This window comes from Trichomycterus rosablanca, chromosome 2, assembly GCF_030014385.1.
Source record: "Trichomycterus rosablanca isolate fTriRos1 chromosome 2, fTriRos1.hap1, whole genome shotgun sequence".
NCBI classification, from domain to species: Eukaryota; Metazoa; Chordata; class Actinopteri; order Siluriformes; family Trichomycteridae; genus Trichomycterus; species Trichomycterus rosablanca.
Window position 1 is genome coordinate 17194993 of NC_085989.1, and position 25779 is coordinate 17220771.

At 42.1% G+C, this 25779-nt stretch overlaps 1 protein-coding gene across 1 annotated transcript in view; it reads left to right on the forward strand.

Moving 5' to 3' along the window:
- The first annotated feature begins 7727 nt into the window (after nt 1-7727).
- tyk2 (tyrosine kinase 2) overlaps nt 7728-25779 on the forward strand; it is a 51634-nt gene continuing 33582 nt past the window's right edge. The window contains exons 1-7 of the mRNA XM_063011992.1: nt 7728-7811; nt 15387-15588; nt 15684-15807; nt 19106-19238; nt 21674-21837; nt 22920-23298; nt 23371-23556. Of these exons, the coding sequence (XP_062868062.1) occupies nt 7809-7811; nt 15387-15588; nt 15684-15807; nt 19106-19238; nt 21674-21837; nt 22920-23298; nt 23371-23556 (1191 nt within the window). The 5' untranslated portion in view covers nt 7728-7808. The remainder of the gene's footprint in view (nt 7812-15386; nt 15589-15683; nt 15808-19105; nt 19239-21673; nt 21838-22919; nt 23299-23370; nt 23557-25779) is intronic.

Below are 25779 nucleotides of genomic sequence, written 5' to 3' on the forward strand. Positions count from 1 at the left end.
ATCGCCACTCTTGTCCATGCCATAGTTCTACTGAAAGGGGGGACCAAAGCGGATAGAGGGGCCCCTGTAAAGACAACCTTCCTACCACAACAGCATGGTTTTCCACTCATGAGGCTTGCACATGTTTAAGCAAAAAAAAAAAAAAAATATATATATATGCAATAAATTGTTGGATTTGTTATAGTAGTCTTAAAGTAGACACATATTGGGGTGCATTTATAATTATGAGCAGAGCAGACGAGTACCACTTTAGGAACACATTCATAGAAATGTTAAAGCTTTTTTACTGTACTACATGGGTTGCTAGATTTGTCCAGCTTTCTTTTGGTGTCAGTGTCTACCTCAATAAATGTGATGCTGTGATTTCACAGGCCAATTTTAAAAAGTCCTCAGTGTTGCCAGGTTGCTATGTCAACACACTGCTCCAACACAAACAGTTCTTTTGGCAGCCGTTTTAACCCAGAGGTCTGTTGTTCGAGGTGACAGACAAAATTTCCTAAACAACTCTCATTTTCCTTTGCAAACATTATATAAAGTCCTGAAGTTCCTAATATAATAGTATAAATGCATAAACAAAAGTAATGCAGCTCTAATAAGGCAGGAAGCTGCACCTCCCTCTTTTATTACTATTAAACATCATATTAGTTCCAAACTAATGACGTGACTTTAAAGAGATGTAAATATTTAACATGGTAGCAACACATCTGTACTGCAGCTGTACAGCCCACTCTGGGCTGGACCAACCAGGAAGGCCTGTGAGAATTTGTTTATTGGCAAATGGTTAGCCTCTCATTGTCAGAAGTTTATGAACAGCCCTGACTAAGCACTAACAAAGAGCTTATTCAAGAAACAAAATTATACATGCATATCACCCTTATAAAGAATTTTAGCCTACTCTTGTTTGCAGAACTGCTTTGACACACTGCTAATTTCAGATCTTGCAGCTTCTCTATTGGGTTTAGGTCAGAACATTAACTAGGTCACTCCAAAACACATTGTATTTATTTCTAGACATTTACATTTACATTTTCTGCATTTAGCAGACGCTCTTATCCAGAGCGACTTACAGAAGTGCTTCCATAGTAAACATTTCATTTCTCAAGTTTTAGCAAACAGTCGAAGAACACAAATCTGCTGAAACCTGTTAGAACCAAAGTGGGGGTTTTTTTGGAAATGGAAAAAAAAGTGTTAGTAAATAAGTACAAGTCAGCCTAAGTGTTTAGTAAAAAGGTGGGTTTGTAATCGTTTTTTAAAAACAGCAAGAGACTCAGATGTTCGGACAGACAGAGGAAGTTCATTCCACCACTTGGGTGCTAGAACAGAGAAGAGCCTTGATGCTTGTCTTCATTTAGTCCTGGGTGGAGGCTCAAGTCGAGTGAGACTAGTGGCTCGGAGGTTGCGTGGTACAGAGCGGGGTTTGATTAGACCGCGAAGGTAGCTGGTCCATTTTTGGCTTTGTAGGCGAGCATCAGTGTTTTAAACTGAATGCGTGCAGCTACAGGAAGCCAGTGCTTCGCTGGAAGCACAGGAAGACATTCGCTGGTAAACTTTTGTTTTAGGATCATTCCCCTGCTCCGTAACCCAATTATGCCTCCACTGCAACTCATGGACATTCTCTTTAAAACTGTTTCGTTACACACCAATCAGGAATAACATGATGACCACCTTCCTAATATTGTGTTACTCCACTTTTGCTGCCAAAACAGCCCTGACCCATTGAGGCATTGGACTCCACTAGACCCCTGAAGGTGTGCTGTGGTATCTGGCACCAAGATGTTAGCAGCAGATCCTTTAACCTTCATGGATCTGACTTGTTTGTCCAGCACAAACTCATTGTTGTACTCCTCAAAACATTGCTGAACCATTTTTGCTTTGTGACAGGGTGCATTATCCTGCTGAAAGAGGCCTCAGTCATCAGGGAAAATTGTTTCCATGAAAGGGTGTACATGGTCTGCAACATTGCTTAGGTAGGAGGTACGTGTCAAAATAACATCCACATGGATGGCAGGACCCAAAGCTTCCCAGCAGAACATTGCCCAAAGCATCACACTGCCTTTGCCGGCTTACCTTTTTCCCATAGTGCATCCTGGTAACATGTGTTCCCCTGGTAAACGACACACACGCACCCGAACATCCACGTGATGTAAAAGAAAACGTGATTCATCAGACCAGGCCACCTTCTTTCATTGCTCCGTGGTCCAGTTCCGATGCTCACGTGCCCATTGTTGGCGCTTTCGGCGATGGACAGGGGTCAGCATGGGCACCCTGACTGGTCTGTGGCTATGCAGCCCCATACACAACAAACTGTGATGCACTGTGTATTCTGACACCTTTCTATCAGAACCAGCATTAACTTCTTCAGCAATATGAGCTACAGTAGCTCGTCTGTTAGATCGGACCACACGGGCCAGCCTTCGCTCCTCACTGATAGAGCAAAGCAGCCACACACCATCACATTTCCACCACCTCGTTTGATTGATGATATTATGTTCAGACAATAAAATGCTGTTTTTTTTTTGTCAAAATTTGCAAAATTAGGTTGTCCATCCAACGTACACTATCCCCAAAGGTAAAAAAAAGATAAGCATTAATGTTTCCTTATCGCCATCCTTGCATATAAATGACATATTTCCCACAGACTGATATGTCTGCATATTCCATGAACCTTTTCACAATATTATGTATGGTAAATGGTGAAAGACTTAATTTATTCACAATCTTGCATGAAGAAATGCCTATTTTGAACAGACTGACAATTCTGAGCCACAATCCAGCCTTTGGTGGATCCTCCTTTTATACTCAATCTTGATATCCTTACCTGTTACCAGCTCACCTGCTTACCTTCTGTTGCATTCTTCAATTTTCATGCTATGTTGTAGCATTAACTGACATCCGAAGCCAAGGCACTAACATTTACATTTTCAGCATTTAGCAGATGCTTTTATCCAAAGCGACTTACAGTACTGTGACAGTATACAGTCTAAGCAATTGAGGGTTAAGGGCCTTGTTCAAGGGCCCAACAGTGGTAACCTGGCAGTGGTGGGTCTTAAACCAGTGACCTTTTGATTACTAGTCCAGCACCTTAACCACTATGCTACCGTTTTGCTGATATGTGCACCCTCAAATAAAAAAAAACCCTGCAGTGCCTCGTACATTTACTTTGACTTTGATTTAATTACAGACAGTATAAACCTGAGATATTTCATGTTTTGTCTGGTCAACTTCATTACATTTGTTAATACTACTACTACTACTACTACTACTAATAATAATAATAATACCCTACTTACAAGTAAATTGATTCCTAAATAGCCTTTAATTAGTAGTCTAGACACATTGTAAGTTTCTCGCCAGTCTTCCTCATATGCTGGCTTGTGTTTGCTTAATACAAGAAAGGTAAAGGTATAAACTTTTACCTATTTCACTGGTAAGTATAACGAATTAATTTTTTGGCTATTCTCTTAATGTAAGTAGTACAATCAATCAGTTGCCAACCATGTTAGCATCTAATCTTTGGGTTTGAGGTCCAAACAAGCTCTCAAAATTTAAAGTTTAACATTGACACAAGCAGTAACCATACTGTTCAAATGTGTTGTGTTGGAGATAGTAAATTCTGACCTGATTACAAGTTTAAGGCTCAGTAATATGACCATAAAGCCACCAGTGTTACATAGGAATCAGTGGAATGAAATGCTTTGGTTATGATTCAATCATAATGGTTCTGACTGAATTTCGTTATATGTCTTATTTAATCAAATGGGCAGCACAGTGGCTAAGTGGGTAGCACTGTCGCCTCAGAGCAAGAAGGTCCTGGGTTCGATCCCCAGGTGGGGTGGTCCGGGTCCTTTCTGTGTGGAGTTTGCATGTTCTTCCCGTGTCTGCGGGTGCTCCGGTTTCCTCCCACAGTCCAAAGACATGCAAGTGAGGTGAACTGGAAATACAAAATTGTCCAAGACTGTGTTTGATATAACCTTGTGAACTGCTGAATCTTGTGTAATGAGTAACTACCGTTCCTGTCATGAATGTTACCAAAGTGTAAAACATGACGTTAAAATCATAATAAACAAACAGATATTTAATTAAATGTGCAGCACTCAAACTGATGCAACTACATACTTTCATGACGTCAGTGAACCCTATGTCTAGGCCCTATGTCGTGTAACTTTTGTTACTTTGACCTGCTGGCATGAATTAAGGTTGTAATACTAAGTAATGCTGAAATGCTGACTTATCTCTCTTTCTATGTGCAAGCAACATACTGATACACTGCTACCTCTTATGCACTTATATTAGTGACAGTGTATTCACATTAAAAATGGACTGTCAGTTTCAGGCTAGAGACGTTATGGGCAGTTTTCAAATTTCCTGTAAAGAATCCTGGTGTTTTTGCTTTTAGCTCCATCTACTGCGAAGCCAGTCACATTACCTTTGGGCACTCATGGTCAAAAGACAGTTTCTTTCTATGGTATTATCTTACAATATGCAACAAATACAATCGTGGGTCCAGTCAGCTTGTAAGACCCACTAAATAATTGTATAGTAAAGTATGGGATATTTGAGGTATAGGTGGTAAAAAAAAATAACATCACCACATTTTGGGCATTTACTTGACAATTCTAATATACATTAGAAAACATGTTTAATAATTAGGTTTGTAGCTTTAGAGCTATTACTTATATCCAGGTGCAATATGGTTCATGGTCTCCTGCTTCTCTGGAATCTGGAAACTCCAAGGAAGATGCCAGAAACGGCGGCTGCAGTCCCTGCAACACACAGATTCAGCTCCGCCAAAAATAAGAAAATATAGATGTAACCGCTGCACATAACTTCATCCAAATGAGCTCTGCTTTCATCCTTCTGTTTCACACCTTTGAAAGCTACTTTTCCGTGACATTATAATCAGAACATGCAGGTTATTGGTTACATTAGTAAGGTGTCGACACAGACTAATCTCAGGCCTATAGCGTAGCTGTGTTACTATGTTATGCACACTCTTACATTGAAACTATCAATGCATTAATTTAAATATTTATTTATTGTCTATTACCACCACTTTATCCTGGTCAGAGTTGCCGTGGGTCTGATTCATTGAGCTAAAGGAAACACCCAGGACAGGTTGCCAGTCCATCACATGGCCCACACACACTTAGGGTGACTTTAGTAGCTTCAACTGGCCAGACTACTTGTCTTTGGACTTGTGAGAAGAAACTGGAGCACCAGGAGGAAACCCAAATGGATATGAAGAACATGTGAACTTCGCACAGAAAGGACCCTGGACGTCTGGCTGGGGGACTGAGGCCAGACCCTTCTTGCTGTGAGGCGACAGTGCCTCCCACTGCACCACCGTGCCGCCACACACTAATTGAAACAATTAGCCTAAACAATCTCTAACTCTGTAGAAATATGTTATGTTATAAAGGGTTATCGTACCCTAACTACACATCAGCAGTCTGATTTGATGCTAATGAAGCACATATGGAGATTTTACAGCTGGGTGGGACAACATTTTTTGAAGGAATACATTTCCTAACTGTGGCCCTTTGTGGTTGTGTACACTTTGTCACACTCCTCAAACCAGTCCAACAATAGGACAAGACCCCCACAGGATTCCCGCTGACAAAAAAAAAAAATTGGGCTAGTGGACAAACAATTATCAGCCTAATGACACTAACATGGTATGAACATTGTGTTGGGTGCTGTGCTGATACAGTATGTATGCATCAGGTGTAGTACTGTTGTTGGGATTTTCAGACACCTTGTTGTCAATGCTGGAATTATGCTTGAAACATAAATATAACGCCACCAGTGTCCTTTGATTAGAAACTACACAATGATCAAAGGCTAGACACGTTTAACACACATTGTGCATTAATAAAAAAATAAATATTTCAAAATGTGCTAACAGTGCACAGTGTATGTAGGGTGGCACGGTGACTCGGTGGGTAGCACTGTCGCCTCACAGCAAAAAGGTTCTGGGTTCGATCCCCAGGCGGGGTGGTCCGGGTCCTTTCTGTGCAGAATTTGCATGTTCTCCCCCGTCTGCGTGGGTCCAAAAGCATGCAATCAGGTTAATTAGAGACACTGAATTGCCCTATAGGTAAATGTGTGTGTGTATGTGTGTGTGTGTGTGTGTATGTGTGTCTGCCCTGCAATGGACTGGCGCCCTGTCCAGGGTGTTACTGTGTACCTTGCGCCCATTGAAAAGCTGGAAAAGGCTCCAGCACCCCCCATGACCCTAATTGGATAAGCGGTTAAGAAAGTAAGTCAGTGTATGTATGTATAAAAAGAAACCAGTAGGTGCAAACAGTACACCAGTTAGATTTTTTGTAGGGCTAGTAGTGGACTGTCATCAACTCACTGAATAACATTTAGTCAGGTGGGGTCTCTTTCCATTTGGGGCATTTAGATATAGGCCTAGGTGTTCAAAGCAACAAAAGAGTTACAAACTTTTTTTTTGTATAACAATATGACCACCCTGCTAATATTGTGTTGGTCCCCCTTTTGCTGCCAAAACAGCACTGACCCGTCGAGGCATGGACTCCACTAGATCCCTAAAGGTGTGCTGTGGTATCTGGCACCAAGATGTTAGCAGCAGATCCTTTAACTCCTGTAAGTTGCGAGGTGGTGCCTCCATGGATCGGACTTGTTTGTCCAGCACATCCCACAGATGCTCAATTGGATTGAGATCTGGGGAATTTGTAGGCCAAGTCAACACTTCAAACTCGTTGTTGTGCTCCTCAAACCATTCCTGAAGCATTTCTGCTTTGTGGCAGGGGGCATCATCCTGCTGAACGAGGCCACAGCCATCAGGGAATATCGTTTTCAAGAAAGGATGTACATAGTCTGCAACAATACTTAGGTAGGTGGTACGTGTCAAAATAACATCCGCATGGATGGCAGGACCCAAGCATTCCCAGCAGGACATTGCCCAAAGCATCACACTGCCTCTGCCGGCTTGCCTTCTTCCCACAGTGCATCCTGGTGCCACGTGTTCCCCAGGTAAACGACGCACACGCACCCAGCCATCCACGTGATGTAAAAGAAAACGTGATTCATCAGAACAGGCCACCTTCTTCTATTGCTCCGTGGTCCAGTTCCGATGCTCACTTGCCCATTGTTTGCGCTTTTGGGCAGTGGGCACCCTGACTGGTCTGCGGCTATGCAGCCCCATACACAACAAACTGCGATGCACTGTGTATTCTGACACCTTTCTATCAGAACCAGCATGAACTTCTTCATTAATTTGAGCTACAGTAGCTCGTTTGTTGGATCGGACCACACGGGCCAGCCTTCGCTCCCCACGTGCATCAATGAGCCTTGGCCGCCCATGACCCTTGGCCCATTACTTGGACCTCTTTTGATAGATACTGACCACTGCTGACCGGGAACACCCCACAAGAGCCGCAGTTTTGGAGATGCTCTGACCCAGTCGTCTAGCCATTTTTCCGCTCGCCCATTTTTCCTGCTTCTAACACATCAACTTTGAACATAGAAACACATCAAAATGTTCACTTGCTGCGTAATATATCCCACCCACTAACAGGTGCCGTGATGGAGATAATCAGTGTTATTCACTTCACCTGTCAGTGGTCATAATATTATGCCTAGCCTGACTTTTGGTGTACCTAATAAAGTGACCAGAGAGTGTATCTGACTCGAGTCGACTCATGAACCGATTCATTCGTGAACGCCATATGACAGTCCAGCACGTAGCGAGTGTGTGTGGGAGCAGGAGCGATGTAAACCGAACGTCATTATCCAAACTTTGGCAAACACATTGGTTTTATTTGTTTCACTAATCTTGTTGGATGGTAAGTGTGCATTTATTTGTTATTAATTGTTTATTTAGTTAAAGAACGACATGGTTTGTTTTGAACGAAGCTTGATGTGAAACAGGAAGTAACGCTTAGCAGTATAGCAGTGTGGTTAGCATGGTGTGTTTACATATTTACTTTCTCTTCGTTTGATAGATAAAATAAATACTTGGCATATTTGGTAAAGTTTGGAGTCGATTTCTTTCATTTGAGGTTAATAAAGGTATAATATGGCGCTTACTGGTTGGTATGGTTGTGAGTGAGCTAAACCTGCTTGTTCCGTGATCATACGAGCGACGTTATTTAGGTGACAGTGTTTTGAATGTGGAATTTCTTTGACAGTTAAGATCTGTGTTCTACAATCTTATTGGAATGTACAGTACACTGTATGACCAAAATTATGTGGACACCCCAACATGAGCTTGTGGCTCATCTAATTCCAAAACCATGCTCGGTATTATCGTACCCCTGTCGTACCCCTGCGGCCATTAAAGCCTCATCTATTCTAAAAGTGCATTTAACAAGATTTTGGATCGTGTCTGTTGGAATTTAAAACTACCTGCCTGAAATAAGACACATTTCACCCCCACGTACACCGAAGCATATAGACATATAGGCAAAAAGTTTTTTTAATTTAGCATTTGATTTAGATGCTGGTTAGAATATACAGGACATGGTTTGGAAAGACACATTGGATCTATAAAGGCGCACTGCACTGTCAGGACTACAACCAAATTATAAAGTCCAAGGAAATATCTAGTAATCATGAGCCCCACCGTCGCCAAGTTGCCATTGTTGGGCCCCTGAGCAAGGCCCTTAACTCTTAGTTGCTTGAATTGTACTGTATTTGGATGAAAGTAGGGCTGCACCTAACGATTATTTTTGTATCGATTATTCTAACGATTATTTTTTCGATTAATCGATTAGTCTAAACTTATTTACTGCTTGTTTTAAAGGGTTTTATGTGTGCGCCTACATAAAACAATGAAAAACAGAATTCATCCTAATGTTTCAATATTTTCTCTAATCTTCTCTTAGCACATTATGCACTTCAGGGCAGAATTCTTCAAAAAAAAAAAAAAAAACCTGCGTTGGTAAAGTAAAGGAATATAGAATGCCTTTATTTGTCATATATACATATACAGGTGTGCAGTACAACAGGAATTCTTTCTTTGCACATCCCAGCTTGTTTAAAAAGTCCTCCACACTTCTTTGCTTGACCCTTAAAAAGAGAAACATAAAGCAGATCAGAATTACAGTGATGGGGGGGCATAATCAATTCTGCGTTGTCAGATGTCTCATCAGAAAAACACTAGACCTCAAATTTTACTTTTAATTTTTCTTTCTTTTTTTTAACTTTTTCAGCATTTAGCAGATGCCTTTATCCAAAGTGACTTACAGTACTGTGACAGTATACAATCTAAGCAATTGAGGGTTAAGGGCCTTGCTCAAGGGCCCAACAGCAGCAACCTGGCAGTGGTGGGGTTTGAACCAGCGACCTTCTGATTACTAGTCCAGTACCTTAACCACTAGGCTACAACTGCTCAAATTGCTGTGACAGAATTATTTTATCACTGTATGTCACAGCAACTCTTTACCTGAAATATCAATTGTTTACTTCAAAACTAGATCTCAAACTTAAAATGTTTATAACTGGGAAATAATTCTGGTATAATATGTAGTTACGGTAATCACTGGTGAACGTATTTTACATCGATGAAGTGCAAAGAAATAAAACGATTTACAGGCTGTAGCGACAGGCTGTACTGTTAGTTTAATCTATTCTGTTCCTCCAACGCGGCATTAAAATAAACAGAAACATTTAAAACGGCCGAATGCAGAAATTCAGCATCGATGCAGAAACAGCAGCAATGCAGAAATTACTTTAATTGGTAAATTTGTTTTACTAACATGGGGCAATGAAGACATGTGTTAATAACCCTAATATGTAACACTAGGGTGAAGAAATGAATGTAAACAAACTTACCGGCGTGTTTTGATGCTGTCTTGAAAATGCGCTCCGCGATGCTTGAGCTTTAAATGTTCGTGCATAGAAGTCAAACAGCTGTGATGAACCATCTTCACTTTGCGAAGTTTACAGAGCACCACATTGTTGTATCTTCGTGAAAAACACTCCTTAACTTTAGATGCTCGTGTGTGAGTTTTTTACGCCGCAGACATATTTTCGACGTAATCGATTACGTTGACGCGTCGCCCCACCCCTAGATTAAAGCGTCTGCTAAATGCCATAAATGTAAATATCTGTAAACCAATGTGATAAAATCTTGGAAATACATTTGTCAGGGCAAAATATCAAACAATATAAAAGATTCTGAGTGTTCTCAGGACTACAAGTGGTCTAAACCATTTTAAAATGGAACAAGCTTGGCAACAACCTTGAACATTCCTAAATGGGGCAGTCCTTCCAAATTAGACAGTCAGGCAAGAAGGATGCTTAATAGGTCATGAATGTAAGCCAACAGTCACTCTAAAGGGGTTATAGAAGTCCTGTGGATAGGAGAGATAGAAGAACTTGTTGTTAATAAAGCTTTTATGGCAGGGTGGCAAGATGGAAGCCACTGTTGAGTAAAAGACACAGAACAGACTGCTAAAAGTTTACTAAATGGCATGGGAGACAAATGAGACTGCTACAAATTACCTGCTACAGGACTGCTACACTGTAACTTAACTGCCAAGGACATTCAGAGTCATGCCTCAAAGTGACTCTTAGTGTTGTTTTGGCTGCATGCTTTGGGTCATTGCACTAGAAATATTAAGACATAATCAATTACTACTTAGGACGTGTAGATATGCTTAGGGCATGTGCGTCAGTAGTCATATTCCAATATTCTAAGAATACTGCTACAATGGAATGTTACTGGAAAGTGGTGTACGTAACAAGAAGTGTGTTACATTGTTTGACCTCCAAAACCCATTTCTAGCTTGTTTACGCCAGTTCTTTTTTTTATATATTTTAGCGCGTCCAATTACCCGATTGCGTCATGCTTCCTCTCCACCAATGCCGATCCCTGCTCTGATTGAGGAGAACAAAGCTAACCCACGCCCCCTCCGACACGTGGGCAGCATGCCGTATGCATCTTATCACCTTCACTTTGACGAGTGCAGTGCAGCTCAGCGTTGTGTTACGGAGAGACACACCCTGAGAGCACTCTTTTCTCATCTCTGTGCAGGCGCCATCAATCAGCCAGCAGAGGTCGTAATTGGACCAGTTATGAGAGAGAGAGACCCCATCCGGCTTAGTCCCGCCCATATCTGAACAACAGGCCAATCGTTGTTCATGTTGCCGCTCAGCCTTAGGCAGAGCTGAGATTCGATACGATGTATTCGAGATCCCAGCTTTGGTTCCAGCGTGTGTTTTTACCGCTGCACCACCTGAGCGGCCCCGTTTAGACCAGTTCTAGCTAAGAAATCTCTGTTAACTTTGGAATCTCTCACTGTCCTACAAGGTTGCTGTTGGGAGTATAAAGTGTTCTTTCTTTCATATCACACTCTCTGAGCTTCCATGAACGACCTTGTCAGTGCGATCCTTCTCTTCCACCACAATTGTTCTTGTTTTGGTGTACAGTAGACCCTTGACTTACGAATTTAATTGGTTCTGAAGGGCTGTTCTTAAGTCAAAATGTTCGTTAGTTAAACCTATTTTTCCCATAAGAAATAATGTAAACAGAATTAATCCGTGCCAGACCTCCCAAACCCCCCTTACCCAACCTTTCTAATGTCTTAAATGGTCTTTTTTGTTATAAATACAACTATATTATCCCTTAATCTTAAATTATAGAATAGATAATACTGTAATAAACAATAATAAACAACAATACACAGTAGTACTGTACATAAAAAACACATTACATTTCAGTGCAGTATGTGTGCCTTACCATACACCATACTACATTGTATCTACCTGAAACAACAATAACTCTCATATTATTTCCTTTTTTACAACAGTGTTGTATTTTGTAGGTGTAATTGCATGAAAGAAAGAATACTTTACTGAGCCGAATTCCTTCTTCTCTCTCACTCACTGTCCCTCCCCTCTGTCTGATACACAGTGACAGCTACTGGCAGGAGTAATTATACAACAAGAAATAATAATAGATTTGTTCATTTTCTCACCACTAAGCTTTTTCTTCTTTGGGGACATTGTAATATAGAATTTTACAAAATAACAAGAAAACACCGGAAAAACACTGTCCACTGTCCGAATGTTTGCTCAGAGAAAGAGAGAGAGAGAGAGATGGTTGGAGTCAACTTGTTCGTGACGTCATGTGTTTAGCAAATTTCGGTTTGTAATCCGAAATTTGTTCGTATGTTAAGTTGAAAAAGATTGTTCGTAACCCAAAATGTTCGTATGGTAAACCGTTCGTAACTCTAGGGTCTACTGTATCTATATGTCCCTCAATTCTTACTAGTCTCCCCACCACTGCGAAGCACCACTTTGCATCATGTAGGAATGGAATTACCAGGGTGATGCGCAGTGCTTGTTTTCCATCCGATATAGTACTTGCTGTTCTGCCCAAAAGTTGTCATATCATTAAACCAGAGAAGGTTTTCCTTATTTACCTTCTATTTAACAGGAGCGTCTGTCTTCCATCCTGCTATAACGGCCTTATTTAAAAAGTTCTGCATAGACAGATTCTCCTGTCTCTGCACTGGCCTTCCAAGACCTTCCTTGCCTAATTTGGCCTAAGGCTAGCTCTTGGAACATTCAAGGTTGTGCCAAGCTTCTTTTATTTATAAAATAATGGCGACGTTTGTGGTCCTGTGAACACTCAAAGCCTTAAATGTTGTTTTATATCCTTGCCTTGATGTATGCTTTGTGGCAGTATGGTAGCAGAGATCTACAGACAGTTCCTTGGACTTTTCTTTGCTTGTTTTTTGTCCTGACAATGCTCTGTAAATTGTTGGCCCTTATAGACTCAGGGGTGCACCTTTCCATACAATGTCCAATCAATACAAATTGCTACAGGTGGATTCCAATTGAGTTCTAGAATACACCGACCAGGCATAACATTATGACCGTAAGGATTTGAGCGAGTTTGACAAGGGCCAAATTGTGATGGCTAGACGACTGGGTCAGAGCATCTCCAAAACTGCAGCTCTTGTAGGGTGTTCCCGATCTGCAGTGGTCAGTATCTATCAAAAGTGGTCCAAGCAAGCAACAGTGGTAAACCGGCGACAGGGTCATGGGCGACCAAGGCTTATTGATGCACGTGGGGAGCGAAGGCTGGTCCGTGTGGTCCGATCCAACAGACGAGCTACTGTACCTCAGATTGCTGAAGAAGTTAATGCTGGTTCTGATAGAAAGGTGTCAGAATACACAGTGCATCACAGTTGCAGGGCTGTTTTTGCAGCAAAATGGGGAAGACTATATTAGGAAGGTGGTCATAATGTTATGCCTGATCAGTGTATAATTAATTAAACATCCACTAAAATTGAAATCCACAATACGACACAATAAAGTGCATACAAAGGCAAGAAGTCTAAATAATGTTTGAATACACAGTACGTGTGCCTTGCTACCGGATGTAAACTTTTAACCTGAAGTGTAAGTTGTCTATCTTGACATTTGTGCATAGTCCACCCCTGGCATATAGATGTTAAAAATATAATACGTTGCCCTTTAAAGTTCTTTTGCTCTTGCTAAAACATGTGCACAGCACTATTGGAAAGTGTCAGTTTAAAATGGAAAAATATGACTTTTGCGTTGTGATGACTAAATTGACCCAACACCACTTTATATAACCAAAATCAGCTGCCCATTCAGTTCATGAGGTAGAAAAAACTGGTTGGCAAAAGGTAACATTAAGTCTATTAAAATAACAGAGGCTTTATATACCAGCCATAACATTAAAACCACCTCCTTGTTTCTACACACATTGTCCATTTTATCAGCTCCACTTACCACATAGAAGCACCAAAAAGGTATTTTTGGGTGGTGGATCATTCTCAGCACTGCAGTTACAATGACATGGTGGTGGTGTGTTAGTGTGTGTTGTGCTGGTATGAGTGGATCAGACACAGCAGCGCTGATGGAGTTTTTAAATACCGTGTCTCTATTAAAAACTGCTACCTAGTTGGTCCACCTTGTAGATGTAAAGTCAGAGACGATGGCTCACCTATTGCTGCTGTTTGAGTTGGTCATCTTTTTGACCTTCATCAGTGGTCTCAGGACGCTGCCCACGGGGCGCTGTTGGCTGGATATATTTTTGGTTGGTGGACTATTCTCAGTCCAGCAGTGACAGTGAGGTGTTTTTTTTTTTTTTTTTTTTTTTTTTTTTTTTTTTTTTTTTTTTTATAAATGCATTTTCTCCCCTTTTTTTCTCCCCCTTTTAATGCGTCCAATTGCCCCATTGCATCATGCTTCCTCTCCACCAATGCTGATCCCTGCTCTGACCGAGGAGTTCAAAGCTAACCCACTCCCCTCCGACACGTGGGCAGCAAGCCGTATGCATCTTATAACCCACACATTGACGAGTGTTGTGCCATCTAGCGCTGTGTACGGAGAGACATACCCTAAGAGCACTCTTTTCTCATTTCTGTGTAGGCACCTCTAATCAGCCAGCAGAGGACGTAATTGCACCAGTCTGACAGAGAGAGACCCATATCCGGCTTAGTCCCGCCCATCTGAACAACAGACCAATCGTTGTTCATGTGGCAGCTCGGCCTCAGCCGGCAAGGCTGATACCATGTATTCGAGATCCCAGCTCTGGTTGCAGCGTGTGAGGTGTTTAAAAACTCCAGCAGCGCTGCTGTGTCTTATCCACTCATACCAGCACAACACACACTAACACACCACCACCATGTCATTGTCACTGCAGTGCTGAGAATGATCCACCAACCAAATATTACCTGCTCTGTAGTGTTCCTGTGGGGGTCCTGACCATTGAAGAACAGGGTGAAAGCAGGCTAAAAAGGTATGTAGAGAAATAGATGGACTACAGTCAGTAATTGTAGAGCTACAAAGTGCTTCTATATGGGAAGTTGAGCTGATAAAATGGACAGTGAGTGTAGAAACAAGGAGGTGGTTTTAATGTAATGGCTGATCAGTGTATGTATGGTTTACCTTTCTTGATTCTTACTTTTTCCTCATAAAGTATGATTTCCTTGGATAATATAGAATACTTAAGCAGTAAGCCTGTCAGCTGAGTCACTTTTATTCATTTGCTTGTACTTAAAGTTGCACAGAGTCAAAGTATTTTTATTTTCTTTCTCAGTTAGGGTGGGTACTTCTTAGGATATCTGATGCCACAATCTTCCTTCCATTAAGCTCTTTGCATAAAAGACGACCACGTTATACTATTATCTGTAACCACTGCTTCAGTGTTGATTTTCAAACCCTCTCCCAGCCAAACCCGAACAGCACTCATCGCCAATTAGAAATGAGAAATCTGACACGCGAATCAACCTAATGATACAGCACAAACGTAGAAGACTGTATTGATTCCGGTGTCATTTGTTTTACTGCGTGCGTGCCACTCGGACGTTGTCAATACGACCGGTTATTTCTGGTAAACTAAGACTGGATTTCCTTTTTTCTGTCCTCAATGGCAGGTGAGAAACAAATGGAGTATGTCTAGACTCAGATGCTTTAAGGGTACAAAGCAAGGGGCGCCCACAGAGCAGTGTGAGGCGCCTCAGGGGCCGGGGATTCACATCTATCTGCTCTGGACCAAAGATGGAGATCGGTACCTGACGTTTCAGGATGGCGAGGTGACTGCTGAGGAGCTCTCCATCAAGGCTGCGGAATCTGTTGGTAAGTGATTCGGCATGCATCTGAGTGTTGAAGACATTCCAGCTTGTGTGTTGGACTTGAGTAATTTGTGTGTGTGTGTGTGTTTTCCTGGACAGGAGTTACACCTGTATGCCATCCTCTGTTTGCACTGTACAACCCGTCATGCTGCTGTTGGTATAGTCCTAACCACAGCTTCACCCTAGAAAACCAGTCAAGCCTGATACTTCACTTTCGCATGAGGTAAATATAAAAGTGTGTTTCAGTAGGAACATGAGTTATTCACAGATCTTGTCAATACAAATTGTTAACATACCATTAGGGAGGAATGACTAGAGAAAGTGTTTCTAAGTTCAACAGTAGCACACTGAATATAACCATGGTGTGAAACAGCTAAATAAATAACGTTACAGTAGGGCATTTTTACTGCTACTGGGCAGAAAAGGTTCACAATAGATAGCAATCTGAGAACATACATTTATAGGTTTTGGGGTGTGTCAACAATCTTACAAGCTTTACAAGGCCGAACTTCAATGCAGGATCTGTAGAAAGAATCCTTTTCTGGGGCCGCTCAGGTGGCGCAGCGGTAAAAAGACACGCTGCAACCAGATCTGGATTCTGAGTACATCGTTCGAGGCTGAGTGGCTGTATGAGCAACGATTTACCGGTTGCTCAGTTGGGGGGCGGGACAAAGAACCGGATGTGGGTCTCTCTCTGTCAGAATGCGATTACGACCTCTGCCGGCTGATTAGAGGCGCCTGCACAGAGATGAGGAAGAGTGCCCTTAGGGTTTGTCTCTCCGCAAGCAACGCTAGGTGGCACAACACTCATCAGTGTGTGGGTGGCAAAAATGCATCCGGCTGCTGCCCGTGTTTCGGAGGGGATATGGGTTAGCTTTGATCGCCTCGGTCAGGGCAGGGTTCGGCATAGACAGAGAGGAAGCCCGATGCAAATTGAACAATTGGATGCGCTAAAAGGGGAGAAAAAGGGAAAAAAAAAAAGAAAAAAAAAAGAATCCTTTTCTGTAGAAGTGCCACACTGAATCATTTGTACCCTGCCAAAAACACCATGTGGCGAAAGCTTTTATGATCAGATAAGAACACGTTTGAATGTCTTCTTGACTGGACTGATTCCCAAATGCTTCATTAGGCATAAACCAAACACAGCACACCACCCAAAATATCATACCTACTGTAAAATTTATTTGTTTATTAGGATTTTAACGTCATGTTTTACACTGGTTACATTCATGACAGAAACGGTAGTTACTCATTACACAAGATTCATCAGTTCACAAGTTTAATGTCAAACACAGTCATGGACAATTTAGTATCTCCAATTCACCTCACTTGCACGTCTTTGGACTGTGGAAACAAACCGGAGACCCCGGAGGAAACATGCAAACTCCACACAGAAAGGACCCGGACCGCCCCACCTGGGGATCCAACCCAGGACCTTCTTGCTGTGAGGCGACAGTGCTACCCACTGACTATGTTGTAGAGGTGTTTAGCTTTGGTGGAAACTGGGCAAGATGCTGTCAAGTACATCCGAATTCTTAAGTTAGACATGTGGCCCTCTGCAGAACTGCTAAAGATGGGCAGGTGGTTTCCCTTCCAGCACAAGAGCGACCTTAAACGCACATAAAAAAAGAACACAGTGGCTTCAGGATAGGAAGGAAATGTCTTTAAACTTGAACAGTTCTGCAAGAGCATATAATATACATATAATCTGTTCTGCAGAGCTAGTCTTTATCATTTGAATAATGCAGCAAATGAAAAATATTTTATTTACTGTCATATCACAATTATTAACATCATATTACTGATCTTAAAATCTGCTACTAGTTTATATGATCTAAAGTTGGGTTACAGCATGATCAAAACCACCCTTTATTTACTTCTGATGTGATGTATAACATTAAAACCACATCCTTGTTTCTACACTCACTGTCCATTTTATCAGCTCCACTTACCATATAGAAGCACTTTGTAGTTCTACAATTACTGACTGTAGTCCATCTGTTTCTCTACATACTGTTTTAGCCTGCTTTCACTCTTCTTCAATGGTCAGGACCCCCACAGGACTACAACAGAGCGGGTATTATTTAGGTGGTGGATCATTCTCAGCACTTCTGTGACACTGACATGGTGGTGGTGTGTTAGTGTGTGTTGTGCTGGTATGAGTGATGCTGTTGGCTGGATATATTTGGATGGTGGACTATTCTCAGTCCAGCAGTGACAGTGAGGTGTTTAAAAACTCCGGCAGCGCGGCTGTGTCTTATCCACTCATACCAGCACAACACACACTAACACACCACCACCATGTCAGTGTCACTGCAGTGCTGTGAATGATCCACCACCTAAATAATACCTGCTCTGTAGTGGTCCTGGGAGAGTCCTGACCATTGAAGAACAGCATGAAAGGGGGCTAACAAAGCATGCAGAGAAACAGATGGACTACAGTCAGTAATTGTAGAACTACACAGTGCTCCTATATGGTAAGTGGAGCTGATAAAATGGACACTATGTGTAGAATGTAATGGCTGATCGGTGTATCAACACCACCAAGAGATGTGTTGCAACCGTGGTTAAAACTAAGGAGCTGTGACAAAACCTGAGATAGGAGATCATTTCATTACACCATAGCAATGTGTATACGATGATTTCCAAGACCTTGAACATTCCACTGGGAGTATTCTCTAGAAGTTCCAGAGGCCTTAGCTGTCCGCCTGTAAGTGTTTTGCATTAATACACAAGCTGTCACTCCAAAGGACTTACATGATGACCTGTTAAAGGCTGGAATTCGCTTAACAGCCAAGGTCAAACTCTTGACCACTCTTGACCAAGAAGCACAGGAATCATTGACTGCAATATGCCAGAAGGAATTTGGATAGGCCTGCAGAGTTCTGCAACACTGTTTTATGAAGTGAAACATTAAAACTGGAACTAATTGGCCATATGAATCTGCGGTTTGTCTGGCACATGAAATGCAAATCTTATGACCAGAGAAATATAATTTCCATGGTCAAGCATAGAGATGGGTGTGACTGTTATCAAGGATTCACAGAAATGCCAAGGCATTTTGAGGAGGAATGTAATGCCTTTTGTGTTGAAATTAAACCTTGGTGATAATTGGACTTTACAGCAAGACAGTGATCCACAACTTGACTTTATGGCTATGGAATCAGTCCAGGAATAGAGCAGTTCCAGCCATCAAAGCTTAATGAGCTGGAAGCTTTTACATAAGAGGAATGAGTGAAGATTCCTCAGGAGAGGTGTTAGAAGCTTGTTAGCACATCCGGAAACCACTTGAGTTTATCAAGGCAAAATGATGTTCCACCATACTGTACTAAGGCTGGGGGTTGAATAATAATGCACACTGACATTAGTCAATAACACTAATGTTCATTAACACTCTTTTCACATCACCATAATAGTAGCACTGTCACCACATATTGCTTTTATAGCATCAGTGAGAATGTCCGATCTAATCCCTGAAAAAGCCATTCCTGAATACTACATGTTATCTTGTAATGTTACAGGTTTTACTTTCGGAACTGGCATGGTCTTAATGAGAACGAGCCAATGGTGGCACGTTATGCAATTCGTACAGGAAATGAGCAGGGGGCTGCCCCTCTACTTGAGATTGCATCTTTGGAGTATCTTTTTGCTCAGGTAAGTTTGCTAGAGGCCAATACCAAAAAAAAAGCTTACCTTAGCACACCACACACACGTGTATATATATATATACATTGATCAACCATAACATTAAAACCACCTCCTTGTTTCTACACTCACTGTCCATTTTATCAGCTCCACTTACCATATAGAAGTACTTTGTAGTTCTGCAATTACTGACTGTAGTCCATCTGTTTCTCTACATACCTTTTTAACCTGCTTTCACCCTGTTCTTCCATGGTCAGGACCCCCACAGGACCACCACAGAGCAGGTACTATTTAGGTGGTGGATGATTCTCAGCACTGCAGTGACACTGACATGGTGGTGGTGTGTCAGTGTGTGTTGTGCTGGTATGAGTGGATCAGACACGGCAGCGCTGCTGGAGTTTTTAAATACCGTCTCCACTCACTGTCCATTTTATTAGACACAACAACACCTAGTTGGTCCACCTTGTAGATGTAAAGTCAGAGCTGATCGCTCATCTATTGCTGCTGTTTGAGTCATCTTGTAGACTCTCATCAGTGGTCACAGGACGCTGCCCACGGGGTGCTGTTGGTTGGATATATTTCTGGTTGGTGGACTATTCTCAGTCCAGCAGTGACAGTGAGGTGTTTAAAAGTGTGAAAACAAGGAGGTAATTTTAATGTTATGGCTGATCTGTGTGTATATATATATATATACACAGATCAGCCATAACATTAAAATATAAAATATATACAGTGTATCACAAAAGTGAGTACACCCTTCACATTTCTGCAGATATTTAAGTATATCTTTTCATGGGACAACACTGACAAAATGACACTTTGACACAATGAAAAGTAGTCTTTGTGCAGCTTATATAACAGTGTAAATTTATTCTTCCCTCAAAATAACTCAATATACAGCCATTAATGTCTAAACCACTGGCAACAAAAGTGAGTACACCCCTTAGTGAAAGTTCCTGAAGTGTCAATATTTTGTGTGGCTACCATTATTTCCCAGAACTGCCTTAACTCTTCTGGGCATGGAGTTTACCAGAGCTTCACAGGTTGCCACTGGAATGCTTTTTCACTCCTCCATGACGACATCACGGAGCTGGCGGATATTCGAGACTTTGCGCTCCTCCACCTTCCGCTTGAGGATGCCCCAAAGATGTTCTATTGGGTTTAGGTCTGGAGACATGCTTGGCCAGTCCATCACCTTTACCCTCAGCCTCTTCAATAAAGCAGTGGTCGTCTTAGAGGTGTGTTTGGGGTCATTATCATGCTGGAACACTGCCCTGCGACCCAGTTTCCGGAGGGAGGGGATCATGCTCTGCTTCAGTATTTCACAGTACATATTGGAGTTCATGTGTCCCTCAATGAAATGTAACTCCCCAACACCTGCTGCACTCATGCAGCCCCAGACCATGGCATTCCCACCACCATGCTTGACTGTAGGCATGACACACTTATCTTTGTACTCCTCACCTGATTGCCGCCACACATGCTTGAGACCATCTGAACCAAACAAATTAATCTTGGTCTCATCAGACCATAGGACATGGTTCCAGTAATCCATGTCCTTTGTTGACATGTCTTCAGCAAACTGTTTGCGGGCTTTCTTGTGTAGAGACTTCAGAAGAGGCTTCCTTCTGGGGTGACAGCCATGCAGACCGATTTGATGTAGTGTGCGGCGTATGGTCTGAGCACCGAAAGGCTGACCCCCCACCTTTTCAATCTCTGCAGCAATGCTGACAGCACTCCTGCGCCTAGCTTTCAAAGACAGCAGTTGGATGTGACGCTGAGCACGTGCACTCAGCTTCTTTGGACGACCAACGCAAGGTCTGTTCTGAGTGGAACCTGCTCTTTTAAAACACTGGATGATCTTGGCCACTGTGCTGCAGCTCAGTTTCAGGGTGTTGGCAATCTTCTTGTAGCGTTGGCCATCTTCATGTAGCGCAACAATTCGTCTTTTAAGATCCTCAGAGAGTTCTTTGCCATGAGGTGCCATGTTGGAACTTTCAGTGACCAGTATGAGAGAGTGTGAGAGCTGTACTAGTAAATTGAACACAACTGCTCCCTATGCACACCTGAGACCTAGTAACACTAACAAATCACATGACATTTTGGAGGGAAAATGACAAGCAGTGCTCAATTTGGACATTTAGGGGTGTAGTCTCTTAGGGGTGTACTCACTTTTGTTGCCGGTGGTTTAGACATTAATGGCTGTATATTGAGTTATTTTGAGGGAAGAATAAATTTACACTGTTATATAAGCTGCACACAGACTACTTTTCATTGTGTCAAAGTGTCATTTTGTCAGTGTTGTCCCATGAAAAGATATACTTAAATATCTGCAGAAATGTGAGGGGTGTACTCACTTTTGTGATACACTGTATATATGGTCAAGTGTATGCAAACAATACATGCTTACATTTTGATGGAGTTTGTGTTTTTTTCTTCACCAGGCCAAATGTGATTTTGTGAACGACGTGGCATCACTGGAGGATATAAATGGTGAAGAAGCGCTCAGTGGCTTTAAGAATGAAAGCTTGGGCATGGCTGTGCTGCACTTATCTCACAAGGCTTTGCAAAACAAGACCTCTCTACAGGAAGTGGCCAAGCAGACCAGGTGTGAGATTGTATTTGCACAAGAGAAGTATTTTTAAAAAGACTTTCACTGACTTGCGTAATGTGGAAAACCTGCTAGCGGCCCTGTATTTTTACTTTTTTCTGCTGTTTCGCTATAAACCATTTTACCTTTGTGTTTAAATACATATTATCAATTAAATATTACTGTAAAAAGGTGCTCTGTTACCAGTCTGCTGGGCACCTACACAGACACCCTACACACGTGGCTGAGTGTAGGGTGAGGGACAATGGCTAAAACAGGGTATTACAACCCTTTTGTTTATATGAGCCACATGAATCCATTTTTAGATACCATATTATACTAAGTTTGCACAAACTTGAAACTTAAAATCAATGTGTCAGTCAGACCTGCTCTACATGCAAGCTATGGCACATGATACATAGGTTGCCGACCTACAATTATCAAGCATTTTATTGCCGACTTGATGAAGGTATGGCTAAAAACGTTAAACCCTCCACTTACCATTCTGTATGCAAATGTTTGCACACCCCTGGTTTGGACACATACAATTATCAAGCATTTTATTTGGAACACCTGTCAAAGTTACATTCATTGGCTGTTTTATGAGCTAAAGACTAAAGCTATTTTGTCAACCTTCTCTACCCCCTCCATTAATCCAAATGGACCCCCACTGACATTTTCAGCAGTACAGTGACACAGTGCAGCAGTGTTGATGGGATTCAGCATTGACATGAAGGTGTTTAACATTCCCAACAACACTGCTGCACCTCATAATACGAGGGATCTTCAAAAAGTGAGAGTCCTGACCATTGAAGAACAGCATGAAAGAGGGCTAACAAAGCATGCAGAGAAACAGATGGACTGCAGTCAGTAATTGTAGAACTACAAAGTGCTTCTATGTGGTAAGTGGAGCTGATAAAATGGACAGTGAGTGTAGAAACAAGGAAGTGGTTTAATGTTATGGCTGATCAGTGTTCTATGTCCCGTGTTAATGACTGCAATTGGTCAAAAAACTGCAATTGGTCAAAAAGCTGAAATATCCAAGCCTGTTATTCCCTGAATCAAATAATTACTTTGTATTGAATTTGCCTCTTCTCTAGCTTTCTGCGCTGCATCCCCCGCTCCTTCTACCGCCACATCGCCCGCGACAACTTTCTGACAAAGTTCCGAATCCGCCGCGTGTTCGCTGACTTTGTTCGGAGCTTTCAGCAGCACACGGTGGGTCAGGGTAGTCTGGGCTCTCAGGAAGTCATCTATAAGTACCTGTCCACGCTGGAACGCCTGGCTCCCTGCTTTGGCACAGAGATCTTTTACATCTTTCACCTGGACCTGAGGCCTGAGGGTGACGGCAGTGGCTCTTACCTTAACGCCACCAGAGCACGCCAACCTCAAGAGGAGATCCAGAGCACTGAGCCGACACATGAAGTCATGGTGTCGGGTACCACCGGCATCCAGTGGAGGAAGATACCGGCTCAGCGGGTAGGTAATAATGATACTGCTGAGTTGTGGGAATGCGTGTGGACCATTGGCTGATTGATATGTGTGTTACAGGCTCAGGAGAATAACTATATGGGAAACGACTACTTGGATAAAAGGAAGAGAGGGAAGCAGCAAGAACCTGAACATGAAACTAGCACAACAGAGAGCTGGAACACCTTCTGCGACTTCCCTGAAATCTCACACATCGCCATCTCCGGGGCGAATGTCTGTATCAGCCGTCAAGACAACTTTGCAATGGTAATGCTTTACACACATCCATGTTTTGGGGTAGAACAGACTAAAAGTCGTTTTCATCATGATTAAATTTCAGGTTTCGAGTGCAACACAAGAAGTGTGTAGCAGCTTACACCGACAAGGCATAACATTATGACATTATGACTGACAGATGAAATAAATAACACTGGTTATCTCTTCATCACGGCACCTGTTAGTAGGTGGGATATATTAGGCAGCAAGTGAACATTTTATCCTCAAAGTTGATGTATTAGAAGCAGAAAAAAAGGCAAGCGTAAGGATTTGAGCGAAATCCTTTTGAGCAAAGGGCCAAATTGTGATGGCTAGACGACTGGGTCAGAGCATCTCCAAAACTGCAGCTCCTGTGGGGTGTTCCCGGTCTGCAATGGTCAGTATCTATCAAAAGTGGTCCAAGGAAGGAACAGTGGTAAACCGACGACAGGGTCATGGGCGGCCAAGGCTCATTGATGCACATGGGGAGCGAAGGCTGGCCCGTGTGGCTTCATCCAACAGACGAGCTACTGTAGCTCAGATTGCTAAAGAAGTTAATGCTGGTTCTGATAGAAAGGTGTCAGACTCCATGCCTCAACGGGTCAGGGCTGTTTTGGTAGCAAAATGGGGACCAACACAATATTAGGAATGTGGTCATTATGTTATGCCTGAACAGTGTATATCCTGGTTTCTTTCTCTCAGACTTGACCAAGCCCTGCGATAGATTGGTACCCTGTTCAGGGTTTTCCTGCCTTGCGCCCGGTGTTTCCTGGTAGAAAAACAGCAATGCATTTTCATTTACATAACTGACACTTACTGGATGTTTTTTTTTGCACCAGTCTTTGTTAACTGTAGAGATTGTTGTGTGCACACATGCACAAACACACTGCATAAGCACGCGCGCGCGCACACACACACACACACACACACACACACACACACACACACACACACACACACACACACACACACACACACACACAAAACTACCCCACCTTACATTTTTAATGGTAGGAAAAACCCAGGCAAAACGTAAATACTTGGACATTTTGTCTCTCTATTACTCACTTGGTCAAAAAGGAAAAAATGGCTTAATCCATAGTGCCTGTAATATCTCAAAGCACTGTGGTTAGCAAGATACAACCCTGCCTTGTAGTATTTCAGCACCTGATCATGTTTTTTATCCCAAAATAATACATTGTAATTTTAGTTGGCTATGTTGGAACATGGTAAACAGTAGCTGGTTAACTGCTAACAAACTAGCTCAAATGTTAAAGCATAAGAGCAAATATCATTATATCCTCAGGAAAATATATAATAATAGCTAAGCATTTTTTGTATGGAACTAGCAGACCAACTAAATGATCATAACTAGCTTAGAACTATCTGTTTCACTGACCGCACACTTTAGAATCTAATTCCATTTTTGGGAAAGTACTCAGAAAGCCTCTATTTAAAAAAAGAAAAGCTCTGGGATTTTCCACTTTTTGGTGACGTGGAAACAAAGTTGGCTCAAGTGAAAATCAACTTGTGTTTAAAATGATCTCAGAAAAGTAAAGTCTCCCTCTCTCTCTCTCGCATTTACCACTTTGTAATGTTGCCATTCCTTTTCACCACACTTAAAATACGTTTTGGCACCGAGGATACCAAGTGATTTAGTGTTTCAGCTTTTATTTTGTCTCATTCTTCCTGCAAACACGTCTTAAGATGTGCAACAGTACGGGGTAGTTGTAGCATTTTTCATTTCAAAATTCTCCACACATTCTCTATTGGGGACAGGTCAGGACTGCAGGCAGGCCAGTCTAGTACCCGTACCCTCTTCTTCCCCAGCCATGCCTTTGTAATGTGTGCAGCATGTGGTTTTGTATTGTCTTGTTGAAAAATACATGGACATCCCTGGAAAAGATGACGTCTTGAAGGCAGCACATGTTGCTCTAAGATCTCAATGTACTTTTCTGCATTAATGCTGCCATCACAGAAGTCTAAATTCCCTTTCTCAAGGGCACTGACACAGCCATGTACCATGACAGACCCTGGCTTTTGGACTTGTTGCTGATAACAGTCTTGATGGTCCTTTTCATCTTTGGTCCCGAGCACACGGCGTTCATTTTTTCCAAAAAAGACCTGGAATGCTGATTCATCTGACCACAATACACGTTTCCACTGTGTGATGGTCCATCCTAGATGCCTCTAAACCCAGAGAAGTCAACGCAGCTTCTGGACATAATTAACATA